The sequence below is a fragment of the Salvelinus fontinalis genome, chromosome 37 (assembly GCF_029448725.1).
Source record: "Salvelinus fontinalis isolate EN_2023a chromosome 37, ASM2944872v1, whole genome shotgun sequence".
NCBI lineage: Eukaryota > Metazoa > Chordata > Actinopteri > Salmoniformes > Salmonidae > Salvelinus > Salvelinus fontinalis.
In genome coordinates, this window is record NC_074701.1 from 17,194,052 (window position 1) to 17,210,899 (window position 16,848).

General features: G+C 43.8%; 1 protein-coding gene across 1 annotated transcript; it reads left to right on the top strand.

Annotated features, from left to right (window-relative positions):
- Window positions 1-7: 7 nt before the first annotated feature.
- LOC129836272 (uncharacterized) lies at window positions 8-15,145 on the top strand. Its single transcript, XM_055902210.1, has 5 exons — window positions 8-263; window positions 11,140-11,418; window positions 11,550-11,644; window positions 12,240-12,447; window positions 12,537-15,145. The coding sequence occupies exons 2-5, from the start codon at window positions 11,141-11,143 to the stop codon at window positions 12,685-12,687; spliced, it is 732 nt and encodes a 243-aa protein (XP_055758185.1). The 5' UTR covers window positions 8-263; window position 11,140; the 3' UTR covers window positions 12,688-15,145.
- Window positions 15,146-16,848: the final 1,703 nt, after the last annotated feature.

Genomic DNA, 16,848 nt, shown 5'->3' on the forward strand with positions numbered 1-16,848 from the left:
TGACCATGTGGGTCAGGCGGCGCCCCCGCTCTCTGATTCATATCGCGTGATTTCTGATGATAGTTCTAGATTATATCGATGTATTTCTGTTATTGTACGGGGTGCACCGTTCTACTCATGAGCACAAAAAAAAAAACAGCAGGCTATTTCCGGTTAGGCTACCTTTCAAAGATAATGAAAGTGAAAGGGTATTGTCATACATAGGCTAGATAGGTTAACCTACACGACATATTGTTCTGCAGTCCCTATACGTTTTCTTCAAGGTAAGAACCCTAATATTTCTCCAATAAATCAACATCTAATCCAATATAGCATAATACATTTCTCGGCAGTGTTGTAGTACTCCTTGAGTCCGGTCTAAAGGCCACATATTGAGTGTCACTGTCTTGTCTCGGTGTCGGATACATTTTTACTTGGCGTTAGTGAGGATTTGTAATTTCTCCCAGAGACCAGCAGAGTAAAAAACTCATAATTATCAGCTTCCATTCAGTCAGTGCATAAAAGCACATCGTCAGGCCAAATATATAGGCTACACTCCTTTCTTGAAACATTTATTGAGACATGGGATTCCAACTTTAGTCATAACATTATTGTCCTTTACTTCCATTGAAAAATATCCTCAAACTTTCTCCCAATTTCCTTGACTTGCTGGCAGGGAAGAGTGGGGGAAATTGTTGGAAAGTTGCATGCTCACTATTAGTAAAGGGGAGACGGGGAAATTGTAACAGTCTTTATATCTATTGTAGACATGTTTGCGCAGTGGCGAACCTATTGTACCTAGGCCTTCAGTATGTGACAGGCTCGTGACGCTGAAAGGACAGCAACTGTAATAACAGTGCACTCATTCATTGAGGAGAGTGCTTTTTGTAAAACACAAAGGGCCGGTGGTGTAGTGGAAGCTATACGCCCTATGCCCACTTTTTTTCAGTGGGCATTGCCTATACTCACTTCTTAATAATCCCTTCTGTTGTGTATCAAGTGAGGTGGAGGTATATGTAACAGTATAACTTTAGTACGTCCCCTCGCCCCGACCTCGGGCGCGAACCAGGGACCCTCTGCACACATCAACAACAGTCACCCACGAAGCGTCGTTACCCATCGCTCCACAAAAGCCTCGGCCCTTGCAGAGCAAGGGGCAACACTACTTCTAGGTTTCAGAGCAAGTGACGTAACTGATTGAAACGCTGTTAGCGCGTACCCGCTAACTAACTAGCCATTTCACATCCGTTACATATACGACATATTAATTGTGTAGTACAATAGAGAAATCATGCACAAAGTATCCTACACAATCGCAAAGCAAGCAGTATACAGCCTAGTTTTAGTGGAATATCATCTGCAAACTGCAAGAGCGCGCAGCTCTCAACTGGTTGTTTTTTTACCCCTACCTACATGCAGGGTTGGGAAGGTTACTTTCTAAATGTAATCCGTTAAAGTTAATAGTTACCTGTCCAAAATTGTAATTAGTAACGTAACTTTTGGATTACCCAAACTCAGTAATGTAATCTGATTACATTCAGTTACTTTCCCCTTAAGAGGCATTAGAAGAAGACAAACATGTATGTTACCAATTGAACGACATCTATTGCAGGATAAATCAATGTTAAAGTTTACATTGCTGGCCATATATGGATGTTACTTTATGGGTTGGTTATGTACTGTAGGCTTCTTCTAATCCTTCGCTTTCTACTACATATAATAATACGATTAAATTATATCTTTACAGTAAAAACCAAAGTCTATCAGAATTCCAGTCAATCCAATAAATGTTATACCCCTTGATCTTCAAAAACAGGACTTGGAAATATAGAAGTATAGATTAGCTAAATTGTTTTACCTGAGCATGACCCCAAAACTAAGGACTTATTAGACATCCCTACTCTGTTGTTTATGATTTTGTTGTTATGGAGGACTGATTGGGCTCATTGATTCGAGTTGAAAATAAATGCTGCGCTCATGGAATGGCATGCTTTGATAAATAATAAGTGATATCTGTATTGCCGTAGATATCACTGCTGTCATCCTTACCTCCAAGCGTTTATTCATGTTGGATAATCTTTGGATAACGACAGCAGTCGCACCATTGGAAGACACAGCTTGAACTGTAGCCTACAAAAGCCTATTCCTGCTCTTTTCCCACGATCATTCAAACCCATTTGGTGTGTCATCATAGTGGTCTCTGACTTGTGGTCAGATTCGCTCAGGTGGAACAAACTTAAACTTGTGCCTTTTTTCAATGCTGATTTGAATGTCATTGAGAAAACATAGAAGTGTCAAATATTTTCTTTCTCGCAAACATCCTTTCTGAATTTAAAAGTTATCCACGAAGTAATCAAATCAAACTTTATTTGCCACATGCGCCGAATGCAACCTTACCATGAAATGCTTACTTTTCAACATTTTATTATTATAATTCTTTTTTAACCCCTTTTTCTCCCCAATTTCATGGTATCCAATTGATAGTTACAGTCTTGTCCCATCGCTGCAACTCCCGTACGGACTCGGGAGAGGCGAAGGTTGAGAGCCGTGCACCCCCCGAAACAAAATTCAGCCGAGCCGCACTGCTTTTTGACACAATGCCCACTTAACCCGGAAGCCAGGTGCAAGAACATCCCTGCCGGCCAAATCATCCCAAACCCTCCTAACCTGGACGACGCTGGGCCAATTGTGCGCCGCCCCGTGGGTTTACCGGTCATGGCCAGCTGCGACAGAGCCTGGACTCGAACCAGGATCTCTAGTGGCGTAGCTAGCACTGCAGTGCCTTAGACCACCGCACCACTCTGTAGGCCCATGAAATGCTTACTTACAAGCCCTTAACCAACAGTGCAGTTCAAGAAAGAGTTAAGAAAATATTTACCAAATAAACTAAAGTAAAAAATTATAAAAAGTAACACAATAAAATAACAATAACGAGGCTATATACAAGGGGTACCAGTACTGAGTCAATGTGTGGGGGTACCGGTTAGTTGAGGTAAATTGTACATTAGGTAGGGGTGAAGTGACTATGCATAGATAATAAACAGCGAGTAGCAGCAGTGTACAAAACAAATGGAGGGGGGTGTCAATGTACAGTGCCTTGCAAAAGTATTCATCCCCTTTGGCGTTTTTCCTATTTTGTTGCATTACAATCTTTAATTTAAATGGATTTTTATTTGGATTTCATGTAATGGACATTCGCCAAATTGGTGAAGTGAAATGAAAAAAATTACTTGTTTCAAAAAATTCAAAAAATAAATAAACTGAAAAGTGGTGCGTGCATATGTATTCACCCCCTTTGCTATGAAGCCCCTTAATCTGGGGCAAACAATTACCTTCAGAAGTCACATAATTAGTTAAATAAAGTCCACCTGTGTGCAATCTAAGTGTCACATGATCTCAGTATACATACACCTGTTCTGAAAGGCCCCAGAGTCTGCAACACCACTAAGCAAGGGTCACCACCAAGCAAGCGGCACCATGAAGACCAAGGAGCTCTCCAAACAGGTCAGGGACAAAGTTGTGGAGAAGTACAGATCAGGGTTGGGTTATAAAACAATATCAGAAACTTTGAACATCCCACGGAGCACCATTAAATCCATTATTAAAACATTTAAAGAATATGGCACCACAACAAACCTGCCAAGAGAGGGCCGCTGTAACGATAGTCCTCCTCCTCTTCAACCGAAAAGGAGGAGTATTGAGGGAACCAAGGCGCAGCGCGTTGAAATGACATGATGAATTTATTTAATAAGACAAAACGAACTATACTTGAAAATGATACAAAATAACAAAACGAAAGTAGACAGACCTGAACGACGAACTTACATACAACGTGACGAACGAAATGAACAGGAACAGACTACATGAAAATGAACAAACCGTATACAGTCCCGTATGGTGCAAACATTGACACGGACACAGGAGACAACCACCCACAAACAAACACTGTGAACCGCCTACCTAAATATGACTCTCAATTAGAGGAACGCCAAACACCTGCCTCCAATTGAGAGCCATACCAGGCAACCCTAAACCAACATAGAAACAGACAACATAGAATGCCCACCCAAACTCACGTCCTGACCAACTAACACACAAAACTAAACAGAAAACAGGTCAGGAACATGACATAACCCCCCCCTCAAGATGCGTACTCCGAACGCATCACCAAAAAGTCCAGGGGAGGGTCTGGGTGGGCATCTGACCACGGTGGTGGCTTAGGCTCCGGGCGTGGTTCCCACCCCACCATAATCAATCCCTGCTTCCGTAGCCTCCCCACAATGACCACCCTCCAAATAACCCCACCTAAATTTAGGGGCAACACCAGAATCAAGGACAGCTCTGGGACAAGGTAGCTCAGGACAGAGGGATAGCTTAGGAGAGAGAGGTAGCTCAAGATAAAGAGGTAGCTCAGGATAGAGGGGCAACTCCGGACTGAAGGGCAGCTCCGGACAGAGAGACAGCTCTGGACTGCTGGGCAGTTCTGGGTATCTAGCCTTTTCAGGCTGAAGGGCAGCTCATGGCTGGCTGACGGCTCTCGACGCTCATGGCAGGCTGACGGCTCTCGACGCTCATGGCAGGCTGACGGCTCTCGACGCTCATGGCAGGCTGACGGCTCACGACGCTCATGGCGCTCTGACGGCTCTGGCTGCTCATGGCGCTCTGACGGCTCTGGCTGCTCATGGCGCTCTGACGGCTCTGGCTGCTCATGGCTCTCTGACGGCTCTGGCTGCTCATGGCTCGCTGGCGGCTCTGGCTGCTCATGGCTCGCTGGCGGCTCTGGCAGATCCTGTCTGGTTGGCGGCTCTGGCAGATCCTGTCTGGTTGGCGGCTCTGGCAGATCCTGTCTGGTTGGCGGCTCTGGCAGATCCTGTCTGGTTGGCGGCTCTGGCAGATCCTGTCTGGCTGACGGCTCTAACGGCTCCTGTCTGGCTGATGGCTCTAGCGGCTCCTGTCTGGCTGACGGCTCTGTAGGCTCATGGCAGACGGGCGGCTTTGCAGGCTCATGGCAGACGGGCGGCTTTGCAGGCTCCTGGCAGACGGATGGCTCAGATGGCGCTGGGGAGACGGATGGCTCAGATGGCGCTGGGGAGACGGATGGCTCAGATGGCGCTGGGGAGACGGATGGCTCAGATGGCGCTGGGGAGACGGATGGCTCAGATGGCGCTGGGGAGACGGATGGCTCTGGCCGGATATGGCGCACTGTAGACCTGGTGCGTGGTGCCGGAACTGGAGGCACCGTGCTAATGATAAGCACCTTCCTACTAGTGCGGGGAGCAGGGACAGGGCACACTGTATCCTCAAAGCCTACTCTACCCCTGATGCGTGGTACCGGCACTAGTGACGCCGGGCTGAGGACAAGCACATCAGGATTAGTAGGGGGAGAATATATAGTGTGTACAGGGCTCTGGAGACGCACTGGTAGCTTAGTGCGTGGGGCCGGAACTGGAGGCACCGGGCTAGATGCACGCACTACAGGGAGAGTGCGTGGAGGAGGAACAGGGCTCTGGAAATGCACTGGTAGCCTAGTGCGTAATGTAGGCACTGTAGGTACTAGGCTGGGGCGGGGAGGTGGCGCCGGAAATACCGGACCGTGCAGGCGTACTGGCTCTCTTGAGCATTGAGCCTGCCCAACCTTACCTGGTTGAATGCTCCCGGTCGCCCTGCCAGTGCGGGGAGGTGGAATAGCCCGCACTGGGCTATGCAGGCGAACCGGGGAAACCAGGCGTAAGGCAGGTGCCATGTATGCCGGCCCGAGGAGACGCACTGGAGACCAGACGCGTTGAGCCGGCCTCATGACACCTGGCTCAATGCCCAATCTAGCCCTACCAGTGCGGGGAGGTGGAATAACCCGCACTGGGCTATGCACACGTACAGGAGACACCGTGCGCTCTACTGCGTAACACGGTGTCTGCCCGTACTCCCGCTCTCCACGGTTAGCCTGGGAAGTGGGCGCAGGTCTCCTACCTGCCCTTGGCCCACAACCCCTTAGCCCCCCCCCAAGAATTTTTTGGGAATTACTCACGGGCTTTTCGGGCTTCCGTGCAAGACGCGTCCCCTCATAACTCCGGTTCTTCACTCCAGTAGCCTCTGCTCTCCTCAGTGCCTCCACCTGTTCCCATGGGAGGCGATCCCTTCCAGCCAGGATCTCCTCCCATGTGTAGCAACCTTTACCGTCCAATACATCGTCCCAAGTCCATTCCTCATTCTTGCGCTGTCCCTTACTCCGTTTAAACCGCTGCTTGGCTCTGGATTGGTGGGTGGTTCTGTAACGATAGTCCTCCTCCTCTTCAACCGAAAAGGAGGAGTATTGAGGGAACCAAGGCGTAGCGCGTTGAAATGACATGATGAATTTATTTAATAAGACAAAACGAACTATACTTGAAAATGATACAAAATAACAAAACGAAAGTAGACAGACCTGAACGACGAACTTACATACAACGTGACGAACGAAATGAACAGGAACAGACTACATGAAAATGAACAAACCGTATACAGTCCCGTATGGTGCAAACATTGACACGGACACAGGAGACAACCACCCACAAACAAACACTGTGAACCGCCTACCTAAATATGACTCTCAATTAGAGGAACGCCAAACACCTGCCTCCAATTGAGAGCCATACCAGGCAACCCTAAACCAACATAGAAACAGACAACATAGAATGCCCACCCAAACTCACGTCCTGACCAACTAACACACAAAACTAAACAGAAAACAGGTCAGGAACATGACAGCCGCCCACCAAAACTCACGGACCAGTGAAGGAGGGCGTTAATCAGAGACACAACAAAGAGACCAAAGATAACCCTGAAGGAGCTGCAAAGCTCCACAGTGGAGATTGGAGTATCTGTCCATAGGACACTCCACAGAGCTGGGCTTTACGGAAGAGTGGCCAGAAAACCTTCCAGCAAGACAATGACCCTAAGCATACTGCTAAAGCAACACTCGAGTGGTTTAAGGGGAAACATCTAAATGTCTTGGAAAGGCCTAGTCAAAGCACAGACCTCAATCCAATTGAGAATCTGTGGTATGACTTAAAGATTGCCGGACACCAGCGGAACCCATCCAACTTGAAGGAGCTGGAGTAGTTTTGCCTTGAAGAATGGGCAAAAATCCCAGTGGCTAGATGTGCTACGCTTATAGAGACATGCCCCAAGAGACTTGCAGCTGTTATTGCTGCAAAAGGTGCCTCTACAAAGTATTGACTTTGGGGGGGGTTGAATAGTTATGGATGCTCATGTTTTCTGTTTTTTTGTCTTATTTCTTGTTTGTTTCAAAATAAAAAATATTTAGCATCTCTAAAGTGGTAGGCATGTTGTGTAAATCAAATGCAAAATAGGAAAAATGACAAGGGGGTGAATACTTTCGCAAGCAACTGTAAATATGGAGGGGAGTGTCCTAGACTTGGCACTCTGGTACCGCTTGCCGTGCGGTAGCAGAGAAAACAGTCTATGACTTGGGTGACTGGAGTCTGACAATTTTTTGGGCTTTCCTCTGACACCGCCTAGTATATAGGTGCTGGATGGCAGGAAGCTTGGCCCCAGTGATGTACTGGGCCGTACGCACTACCTTCTGTAGCGCCTTACGGTCAGATGCCGAGCAGTTGCCATACCAAGCGGTGATGCAACCGGTCAGATCTGATTACACTATTTTTTGCTGGTAATGTAACGGATTACAGTTACCATTTTTTTCCTAATCAATTACATGTAACGGATTACATTTAATCCGTTAGTCCGTTACTCCGTTACTGGATTACATTTAATCCGTTACTCCCCAACCCTGCCTACTTGTACAAATTACCTCGACTAACCTGTACCCCTGCACGTTGACTTGGTACCAGTACCCCCTGTATATAGCCTTGGTATTGTTATTTTATTGTGTTACTTTTGATTTTATTTTTAACTTTAGTTTATTTAGTAAATATTTTCTTAACTCTATTTCTTGAACTGCATTGTTGTAAGTAAGTAAGCATTTCAATGTAGGGTGTCACGTTCCTGACCTATTTCTGTTAGTTTGTTATATGTGTTAGTTGGTCAGGACGTGAGTTTGGGTGGGCATTCTATGTTTTCTGTTTCTATGTTGATTTATGGGTTGCCTGGTATGGCTCTTAATTAGAGGCAGGTGTTTGGCGTTCCTCTAATTAAGAGTCATATTTAGGTAGGTGTTTTCACAGTGTTCGTTGTGGGTGATTGTCTCCTGTGTTTGTGCATGTCGTTGCGCCACACGGGACTGTTTTCGGTTTGTTTGTTCATCGTTGTTTTTGTGTAGCCTGTTTTCTCTATTCGTGCGTTCTTCATGTTTTATGTAAGTTCGTCGTCTAGGTCTGTCTACACCGTTTATTTGTTTTGTTAGTGTATAGTCAAGTTCGTGTTTTTTCGTTAATAAATCATGTCGATAAACTCAGCTGCATTTTGGTTCGATCCCTGCTCCTCCTCTTCTGATGAAGAGGAGGAGGAAAGCCGTTACATAAGGTCTACATCTGTTGTATGTGGCGCATGTGCCAAATAACATTTGATTTGATTTGGTTGTTGCATGGAGAAGCTCACAGAATAATGACATCGGTAGTCGGTAGGTACGAAAGAAAGACGTTTCAACTTATTATATCAACCAGTAAATGCTAACTAAGGCAACAATGGGTCTGCGAACTAGGTATTGAAAAAGTTTGGTCCTTAGTCTTGGTACGTAGGCTATTTGCGATGTGCAATCCAGTCATCATGTGCTGTGTGCATGAACATTTCTAAAGGGGATGCCAAAAAACATTCCCAATTAAAAGTTGACTGCAATGTAGGCCTACCTGACAGAATGATATAATGCTGATTTGTATCAGTGGGGAGTGCATTTGTTTTGCTTAATTGAATTAAAGGGCAACTATACGATTTTTCCCAAACCTCAAGTGGTCTCCTGATGTGGTTTAAGTTTTGTTGTGGACTTAGAACATCACATTTTTTGCGTTTCTTTTTATTTTAAAAAGTGTGATTTTGAGAGTGAAAAATCGATAGGAAAATATAGGATTCTTTACACAGGACCCACTTCTCCAGGCACCACTACACCACTGCACAGGGCCGATGGAAAGACAGCATTCCATTCACTCTGACATAATAAGCCAGTAGGTCCCAATCATAAGAATACAAAAACACAACCATTAAGCTAAGCGTTTCCCAATCGAAATGTACAACTATTACTTCCCATTGCAAAAAAACATTTCACGTTTAGCACACAAAGTAACCGGTGATCTAAAGTTTAAATGCAACTTTGTTTCACCCACAAGTTATTTTCGAAGAGATGGCTAACAACTGAGCTGTAATAAAAATCAAATACAATCAAATTTGATTTGTCACATGCGCAGAATACAACAGTTCCACCTTACAGTGGAATGCTTACTTACAAGCCCTTAACCAACAATGCTTTAAGAAGTTAAGAAGAAAAAAATACAAATAAGTGTTAAGTAAAAACTAAATAAGTAAAAGTAACAAATAATTTAACAGTAGCAGTAAAATAATAAGCAAGGCTATATACAGGGGGTACAGAGACTGTGCGGGGGCACCGGTTAATTGAGGTAATATGTACATGTTGGTAGAGTTAAAGTGACTATGCATAGATTATAAACAGAGAAGCAGCAGCGTAAAAGAGGGGTCTGATTAGCCCTTTGATTAGCAGTTCAGAAGTCTTATGGCTTGGAGGTAGAAGCTGTTAAGAAGCCTTTTGGACCTCAACTTGGCGCTCCGGTACTGCTTGCCGTGCAGTAGCAGAGAGAACAGTCTATGATTAGGGTGGCTGTAGTCTTCGACAATTTGTAGGGCCACCGCCTGATATAGAGGTCCTGGATGGCAGGAAGCTTGGCCCCAGTGATGTACTGGGCCGTACGCACTACCCTCTGTAGTGCCATGCGGTTGGAGGCCGAGCAGTTGCCACACCAGGCAGTGACGCAACCAGTCAAGATGCTCTCGATGGTGCAGCTGTAGAACCTTATGAGGATCTGAGGACCCATGCCAAATCTTTTCAGTCTCCTGAGGGGGAATAGGCTTTGTTGTGCCCTCTTCACGACTGTCTTAGTGTGCTTGGACCATGATAGTTTGTTGATGATGTGGACACCAAGGAACTTGAGCCCTGTCGATGAGAATGGGGGCGTGCTTGGTCCTCCTTATCCTGTAGTCCACAATCATCTCCTTTGTCTTGATCACTGGCACCACACGACCTGGTCTCTGACCTCCTCCCTATAGGCTGTCTCATCTTTGTCGGTGATCAGGCCTACCACTGTTGTGTCATCGGCAAACTTGATGATGGTGTTGGAGTCGTGGCTGGCCATTTATTTTATTTTGTTTATTTAACGTTTATTTAACTAGGCAAGTCAGTTAAGAACAAATTCTTATTTACAATGACGGCCTAGGAACAATGGTTTTATTATTGTTCAGGGGCAGAACAACAGATTTTTACCTTGTCAGCTCGGGATTCGATCTAGCAACCTTTCGGTTACTGGCCTAACGCTCTAACGACTAGGCTACCTGCCGGCCATGCATGGAGTACAGGAGGGGACTGACCACGCACACCTGAGGGGCCCCCTTGTTGAGGATCAGCGTGGCGGATGTGTTGTTCCCTACCCTTACCACCTTGGGGCGGCCCGTCAGGAAGTCCAGGATCCAGTTGCAGAGGGAGGTGTTTATTCCCAGGGTCCTTAGCTTAGTGATGAGCTTTGAGAGCACTATGGTGTTGAACACTGAGCTGTAGTCAAAGAATAGCATTCTCACATAGGTGTTCCTTTTGTCCGGGTGGGAAAGGGCAGTGTGGAGTGCAATAGAGATTGCATCATCTGTGGATCTGTTTGGGTGGTATGCAAATTGGGTTTCTGGGATAATGGTGTTGTGAACCATGACCATCATTTCAAAACACTTCATGGCTACAGACGTGAGTGCTACGGGTCGGTAGTCATTTAGGCAGGTTACCTTAGGGTTCTTGGGCACAGGGACTATGGTGGTCTGCTTGAAACATGTTGGTATTACAGACTCAGTCAGGGACAGATTCCAATCATATAGCAAATGTTGGTTTTATTAAGTAAAATTTTTCAATTTAGTTTCTTCCCATTTCGTTCACTAAACAGGAGATTCTAAAACAAACTCTCTCTCTCTCTCTTTCTCTCTCTCTCTCTCGTCCAGCATGGATAAATTGAGAAAGATAAAGACAGTTCTGACAGACATCTTGTCAGTGGAAGCCAGTTTCATCATTCAGCATGTACACCAGGCGGGCCTGGTGACTCCACGCGAATACAGGAACCTGAACAATAGCAGTAAATTAAATCCAGAAGAGTCCATCATCAGTCTGCTGGATGCCCTCATATTCAAAGGAGGAGATGAGAAATGCACTAAATTCCTGACCCTGTTGCAGCATCCAGACATCAGATTAAACTTCCGCAAACTGGAAGAAATCAAACACATGTATTATGCACAATATTATACACTATTAAGCAAATTTTTATATAATGTAGCCCTGTTTTTTGTATGTACGATGGTTGGGATCTCCTAATTAAAGCATAATAACATTTGCTAATCTAATCTAATGACAACAGCGACATAGCTCCGGCACCCAGTAGCCCAGCACCCCCAGACGCTGTCCCAACCTCTGCCTCCTCCACAGTCCACACCCATCGCCCAACCACATCAGGTAGAACCATTTTAAAGCATACATTTCCATTCTTTTTTGCACAGATCGATTGAATCATGGTCTATGTATTCTATGAATAAATCCTATCTAATTATCTATCTATTCACTCGTGTTCCTGCTCCACCCCCACCACCGTTAGTGGAATTGTAGTTCAAATGTCTGACACCAATATTCTGCACTTGGAAGCCCCAAGATGGATACACACACCTTTAGCTTCTCATTTTAATTTGTAAAGGGTTACAGATCAAGTAATTTCAGACAACCAGAACTATAAATATCACGTAATTGCGTCAGATGCTTGATTAAGTTATATTCAATACCAGAACAAAGTTGCTTATTAGTCGTCGCATCCCAGTCTGTCGACCTTTTATGTTATGTGCGTCTGTCCACCAGAAGAGAATACACATCAAGTAATGAATAGCCTAATGTAAACTAGAGGACTCAATGTCCCATTTAAACTGAACCTAATATGCAGAACAGGCAAAAAAACGTTGAGGCAAAACCTGCAATTTAAAACTGCTATGAGTGGAATGGAGCTAAATCATAAACCGATATGGCATCTGGAAAAAACTATATGTGTTGTTGTTTTTATTAGGTTCAAACATTCCAACTACTCCTGTGAAAAAGAAAAACCGGAGAAGTACCACTGCGTGTGGAACCATCAAAGACGTTTCTGAGGTGAAGAAGGGGCAGACGGGGGGGAAATACTTCCAAGCTGTTCTAAACCACGAGGATGGGCCCATGGTCATTCTCATTTTGGATCTAGAGAAACGAAAAATCTTTCTAGGAGCAGAGAAGAGAAGGTAAGTCAAACAAAGTATGATAAGCTTGGTAAGGTCTGGTTTATAGTGAAGGTGTAATATTGAGTGTATCTTTGTGTGTTTTTTTCCAGGTCTTCTGTAAAGTTGAAGAGTATCTCATTCGAGAAACTTGGAATTAACAAGTACCAAGAGGGGATAAAGTTCACAAACAAATCCGAATTGACTTACACAAGAGTCAAAAACACTACAAAGATGGAACCCACTGCTGATGAAAAAGAATAAAAACATTTTTAAAAAACTAGAAAGAAATTTTAAGGGTGACCTACTGACCAGACCAGAGGCAATTCATTAACTACCTAGCCTACATTATGTAAATACAGTGCCCTCAGAAAGTATTCACACCTCTTAACTTTTTCCACATTTAGTTGTATTACAAGGTGGGATTAAAATTGATTTGTCATTTTTTGTCAGTGACGTTCACACAATCCTCTGTAGTGTCAAAGTGGAAGAAAAATTCTAACTTTTGTATTAAAAAAAAATACATGAAAAATACAACATTAATATATCTTGATTGCATAAGTATTCAACCCCCTGAATCAATACATGTTAATAACTTCTGGCAGCAATTACAGCTGTGAGTTTCTGGGTAAATCTCTTAAGAGCTTTGCACACCTGGATTATACAATATTTGCACGTTATTCTTATTTTAATTCTTCAAGCTCTGTCAAGTAGGTTGTTGATCATTGTTAGACAGCCATTTTCATGTCTTGCCATAGGTTTTAAGCCAATTTAAGTCAAAACTGTAACTAGGCCACTCAGGAACATTCAAGGTCGTCTTGGTAAGCAACTCCAGTGTATATTTTGCATTGTGTTTTAGGTTAGTGTCCTGCTGAAAGGTGAATTTGTCTCCGAGTCTTATGGAAAGCAGACTGAACCAGCTTTTCCTCTAGGATTTTGCCTGTGCTGTCACGAATTCCGCCGAAGTTGGTCCCTCTCCTTGTTCGGGCGGCATTCGACGGTCGTCGTCACCGGTTTTCTAGTTGCCACCGATCCACGTTTTCTTTTTCCATTTGTTTTGTCTTCATTGTACACACCTGATTTCCATTTCATAATTATTGTTCCCTATTTAACCCTCTGGTTTCCCCATTGGTTTTGTGCGTGTTTGTTCTGTGTTAAGCTGTCGCGTATATTTGTGAGCTGAGTTAGTTTCCCTGCGTGGAATATTTTGTTGAGTAAAGACCTTTATTACTCATTCTCGGTGTCCTGTGCCTGACTCCGTCCCTCCTGCTGCTCATTGACATGTGCTTAGCTCTATTTCGTTTCTTGTTATTAAAAAAAAAACTCCTTAGTCCTTGCCCGATGACAAGCAAGCCACCACCATGCTTGAAAATATTAAGAGTGGTACTCAATGATGTGTTGTGTTAGATTTGCCGCGAACATAACACTTTATATTTAGGACATAAAGTTAATTTCTTTTCCACATTTTTTGCAGTTTTACTTTAGTGCTTTATTGCAAACAGGATGTATGTTTTAGCTTGTACAAAATAAAATATTCTTTCTTCTTTTCACTCTGTAATTTAGGTTATTTTTGTGGAATAACTACAATGTTGTTGATACATCCTCAGTTTTCGCTTATCACAGTCATTAAACTCTGTAACTGTTTCAAAGTTACCATTGGCCTCATGGTGAAGTCCCTGAGTGGTTTCCTTCCTCTCCGGCAACTGAGTTAGGAAGGAAGGACGCCTGTATATTTGTAGTGACTGGGTGTATTGATTCACCATCCAAACTGTAATAAATAACTTTGCCATACTCAAAGGTATATTCAATATCTGTCTTTAGGGATATTCAATATCTGTCTTTCACATTTTTACCAATAGGTGCCTTTCTTTGCGAGGCATTGGAAAACCTCCAACTTATTATGTGACTTGTTTAATTCGGAACTTATTTAGGCTTGCCATAACAAACACTTATTGACTCAAGACATTTCAGCTGTTAATTTTTTATTAATTTGCAACATTTTTGAAAATGTTGAGAAAAAAACGATTCCACTTTGACATTATGGGGTATTAGGTGTCGACCAATGATACAACATCTCAATTTAATCAATATTAAAGGCTGTAGCACAACAAAATATAGAAAAAGTCAAGGGGTGTGAATACTTTCTGAAGGCACTGTATATATTTGTGTATTTCAAGTAGCCATTAGAGTTCCACACTTCCCGTAGGGCTTAGAACTCCACAATGATGATACCAATCACCATATCAAACCACTTGCCTAATAATGTGTAGCCCACTGCAGCTCAAAGAAAATGTAGTAGCTACAGGTCAACTCTGTATTAGCATATTTTTTGTGAAATAATTATTCCAACACAGAATAACTATTCCAACAAAGTAGTAGCCTACTGTTTTTACAAAATCACTATTGAACTAGTGCTGAATACCCATAGGCAGTTTTTAAAAATGTAATGTCTTCTCTTTACCACAAGATGGTACCACAAGATGGGTGTTGAAAGGTCCATTTGATTTGGCTGAACCACTAGGGACCTCACCTGCTGTGGACACTGTTCAATATTGGTTTTACTGTAACACCAGTTGGTTCAGCATTCATCTAATTCACCATTCTGAGGTTCTAGTTCTAAGTCTCTCTTTTTGTTATGGATCCTTTTTTTAACGTGCTGTATTTTCTCTACGTAATGCACATTTCTGTGAACAACAGACTATAAAGTAATATCTAATCTAAAGAGCTTTGTGGAGTGCATTCTGTATAAAAAATCCTGATCTACTGAGGTGCAGTATATACAAGCAAAATATATTAGGTTGTTGGTTATTATTGTAAATATTCCATAGTAAATGTTCATCATAGGCTATGTTCATGATACTATAACCTATTAGTAACTGAAGACATCTGAATGTAATTAATGTGTACTTTGTTTGGACAAGACATATGACCCCTTATCATAACACTATCCAAATGATAATATTGTGGTTGTGGCGATCCTGTTGCCTCGCAGGATGCTGTCATCGTTGGTTGACAGTGAGCTCACTAATGACTTGTTTGTATTGTGTCAGTATAGCAGCGTGCGGTGTGTCATTTGTGATTGTGTGCCATGTATTGTCTCTGATATGGGCATTGACCTTTTGTAGGGTCTTTCTGAGTCTTTGTTTTGATTTCCTCCAGTGTCATTGCTTTGGGTGTGGCGTGCTGTGCCATTACGTTGACATTCTTCTGCCACTTTCACTGCTTGTGTGCTGTCAGCTGTCTTTGCTCGGAGTGGGTGACGGGACATGTAGTCTGGTGGGTTGTCGGCTCCTTTTCTGTACTCAACTCTGTAGTTGTATGGATAAAGCCGTAGTCCCCACCTTTCGATCCGAGCAGGTGGCTTTGACCTCGGGTTGTTCCAGATCATCTCCAGTGGTTTGTGATCCTTACCAGAAGGAATGGGTTGCCTTATATGTACAGATGGAAGTGGTCACAACTCCATTCAATGGATAGTGTTTGCGAGTAGCATCTCTCCACGTTACTGAGCGTGCGGCTGGCGTATACTATGGCGCGTCTCTCTCCCCTGTGTTTCTGGTAGAGTGTGGCACCCAGTTCGACCGGGCTGGTGTTCACGATGAGCTCTGTTTCTTTCTGTGGATCAAAGTATGACATGGTGGTGTTGCTGGTTAAACCGTCTTTTAGCTTTTTCAGCGCTATTTCCTGCTCCTCAACCCACTGCCACAGAACTTCCTTCTTTGTGAGCTCCCGTACTGGTGCAGTGATGGTGGCATAATCCTGGATGAAACACCTGAGCAGGAGTTGTCCATGCCGAGAAGACTCTTGATTTCACTTGCATTTTGGAGATTGCTGGCCTGCTGAATAACAGGGACTTTTTTCGGGACAGCTGAGATGCCGCCAGCAGAGAAGATGAACCCAAAGAACTCCAGTCTGGATTTATTGTATTCACACTTCTTGCGGTTGAGAGTCAGTCCTCTTTCCTTGAGCCTCTGGAACACTGCTCTCAGGCTGTTACCGTGGTTAGCTTGTGTTGCTCCATACACAAAGAGGTTGTCGCTGAGGTTTTTCACACCTGCAATGCCTTGGAGTGTCTGACAGATAGCATACTGGAACCCCTCTGCAGCAGAAGAGATACCGAAGTTCAAACATTTATACCTCCTAAGCCCTAGATAAGTGGTGAACGTGGTGATGTACCTGCTTCTGGGGTGTAGTTCAAGTTGGTGATATCCAGCTTTTAGATTCAGCTTGGAAAACACTGTGGCTACGATGAGCTCGTGGATGACGTCATCCATGGTGGGTGTGATGTGATGTTTTACCTGGAAATATTTCAGCTTTTTGATTCCATTGAACAGCTCTGGATGGCTGTTCACAAGTTAATCTGTGACCGTGCGCTTGACTGTTGGGGGAGACACAGAGTTGATTATCTTGATCAGACCTAGCTCCTCA

Excerpts from the sequence above, each read along its gene's own strand:
- LOC129836272 (XM_055902210.1), top strand. The coding sequence starts at position 11,141 with ATGGATAAATTGAGAAAGATAAAGACAGTTCTGACAGACATCTTGTCA. Across the intron at positions 11,419-11,549 it reads CTGGAAGAAATCAAACACAT|CGACATAGCTCCGGCACCCA; the intron begins GTATTATGCACA and ends TAATGACAACAG. Across the intron at positions 12,448-12,536 it reads CTAGGAGCAGAGAAGAGAAG|GTCTTCTGTAAAGTTGAAGA; the intron begins GTAAGTCAAACA and ends GTTTTTTTCCAG.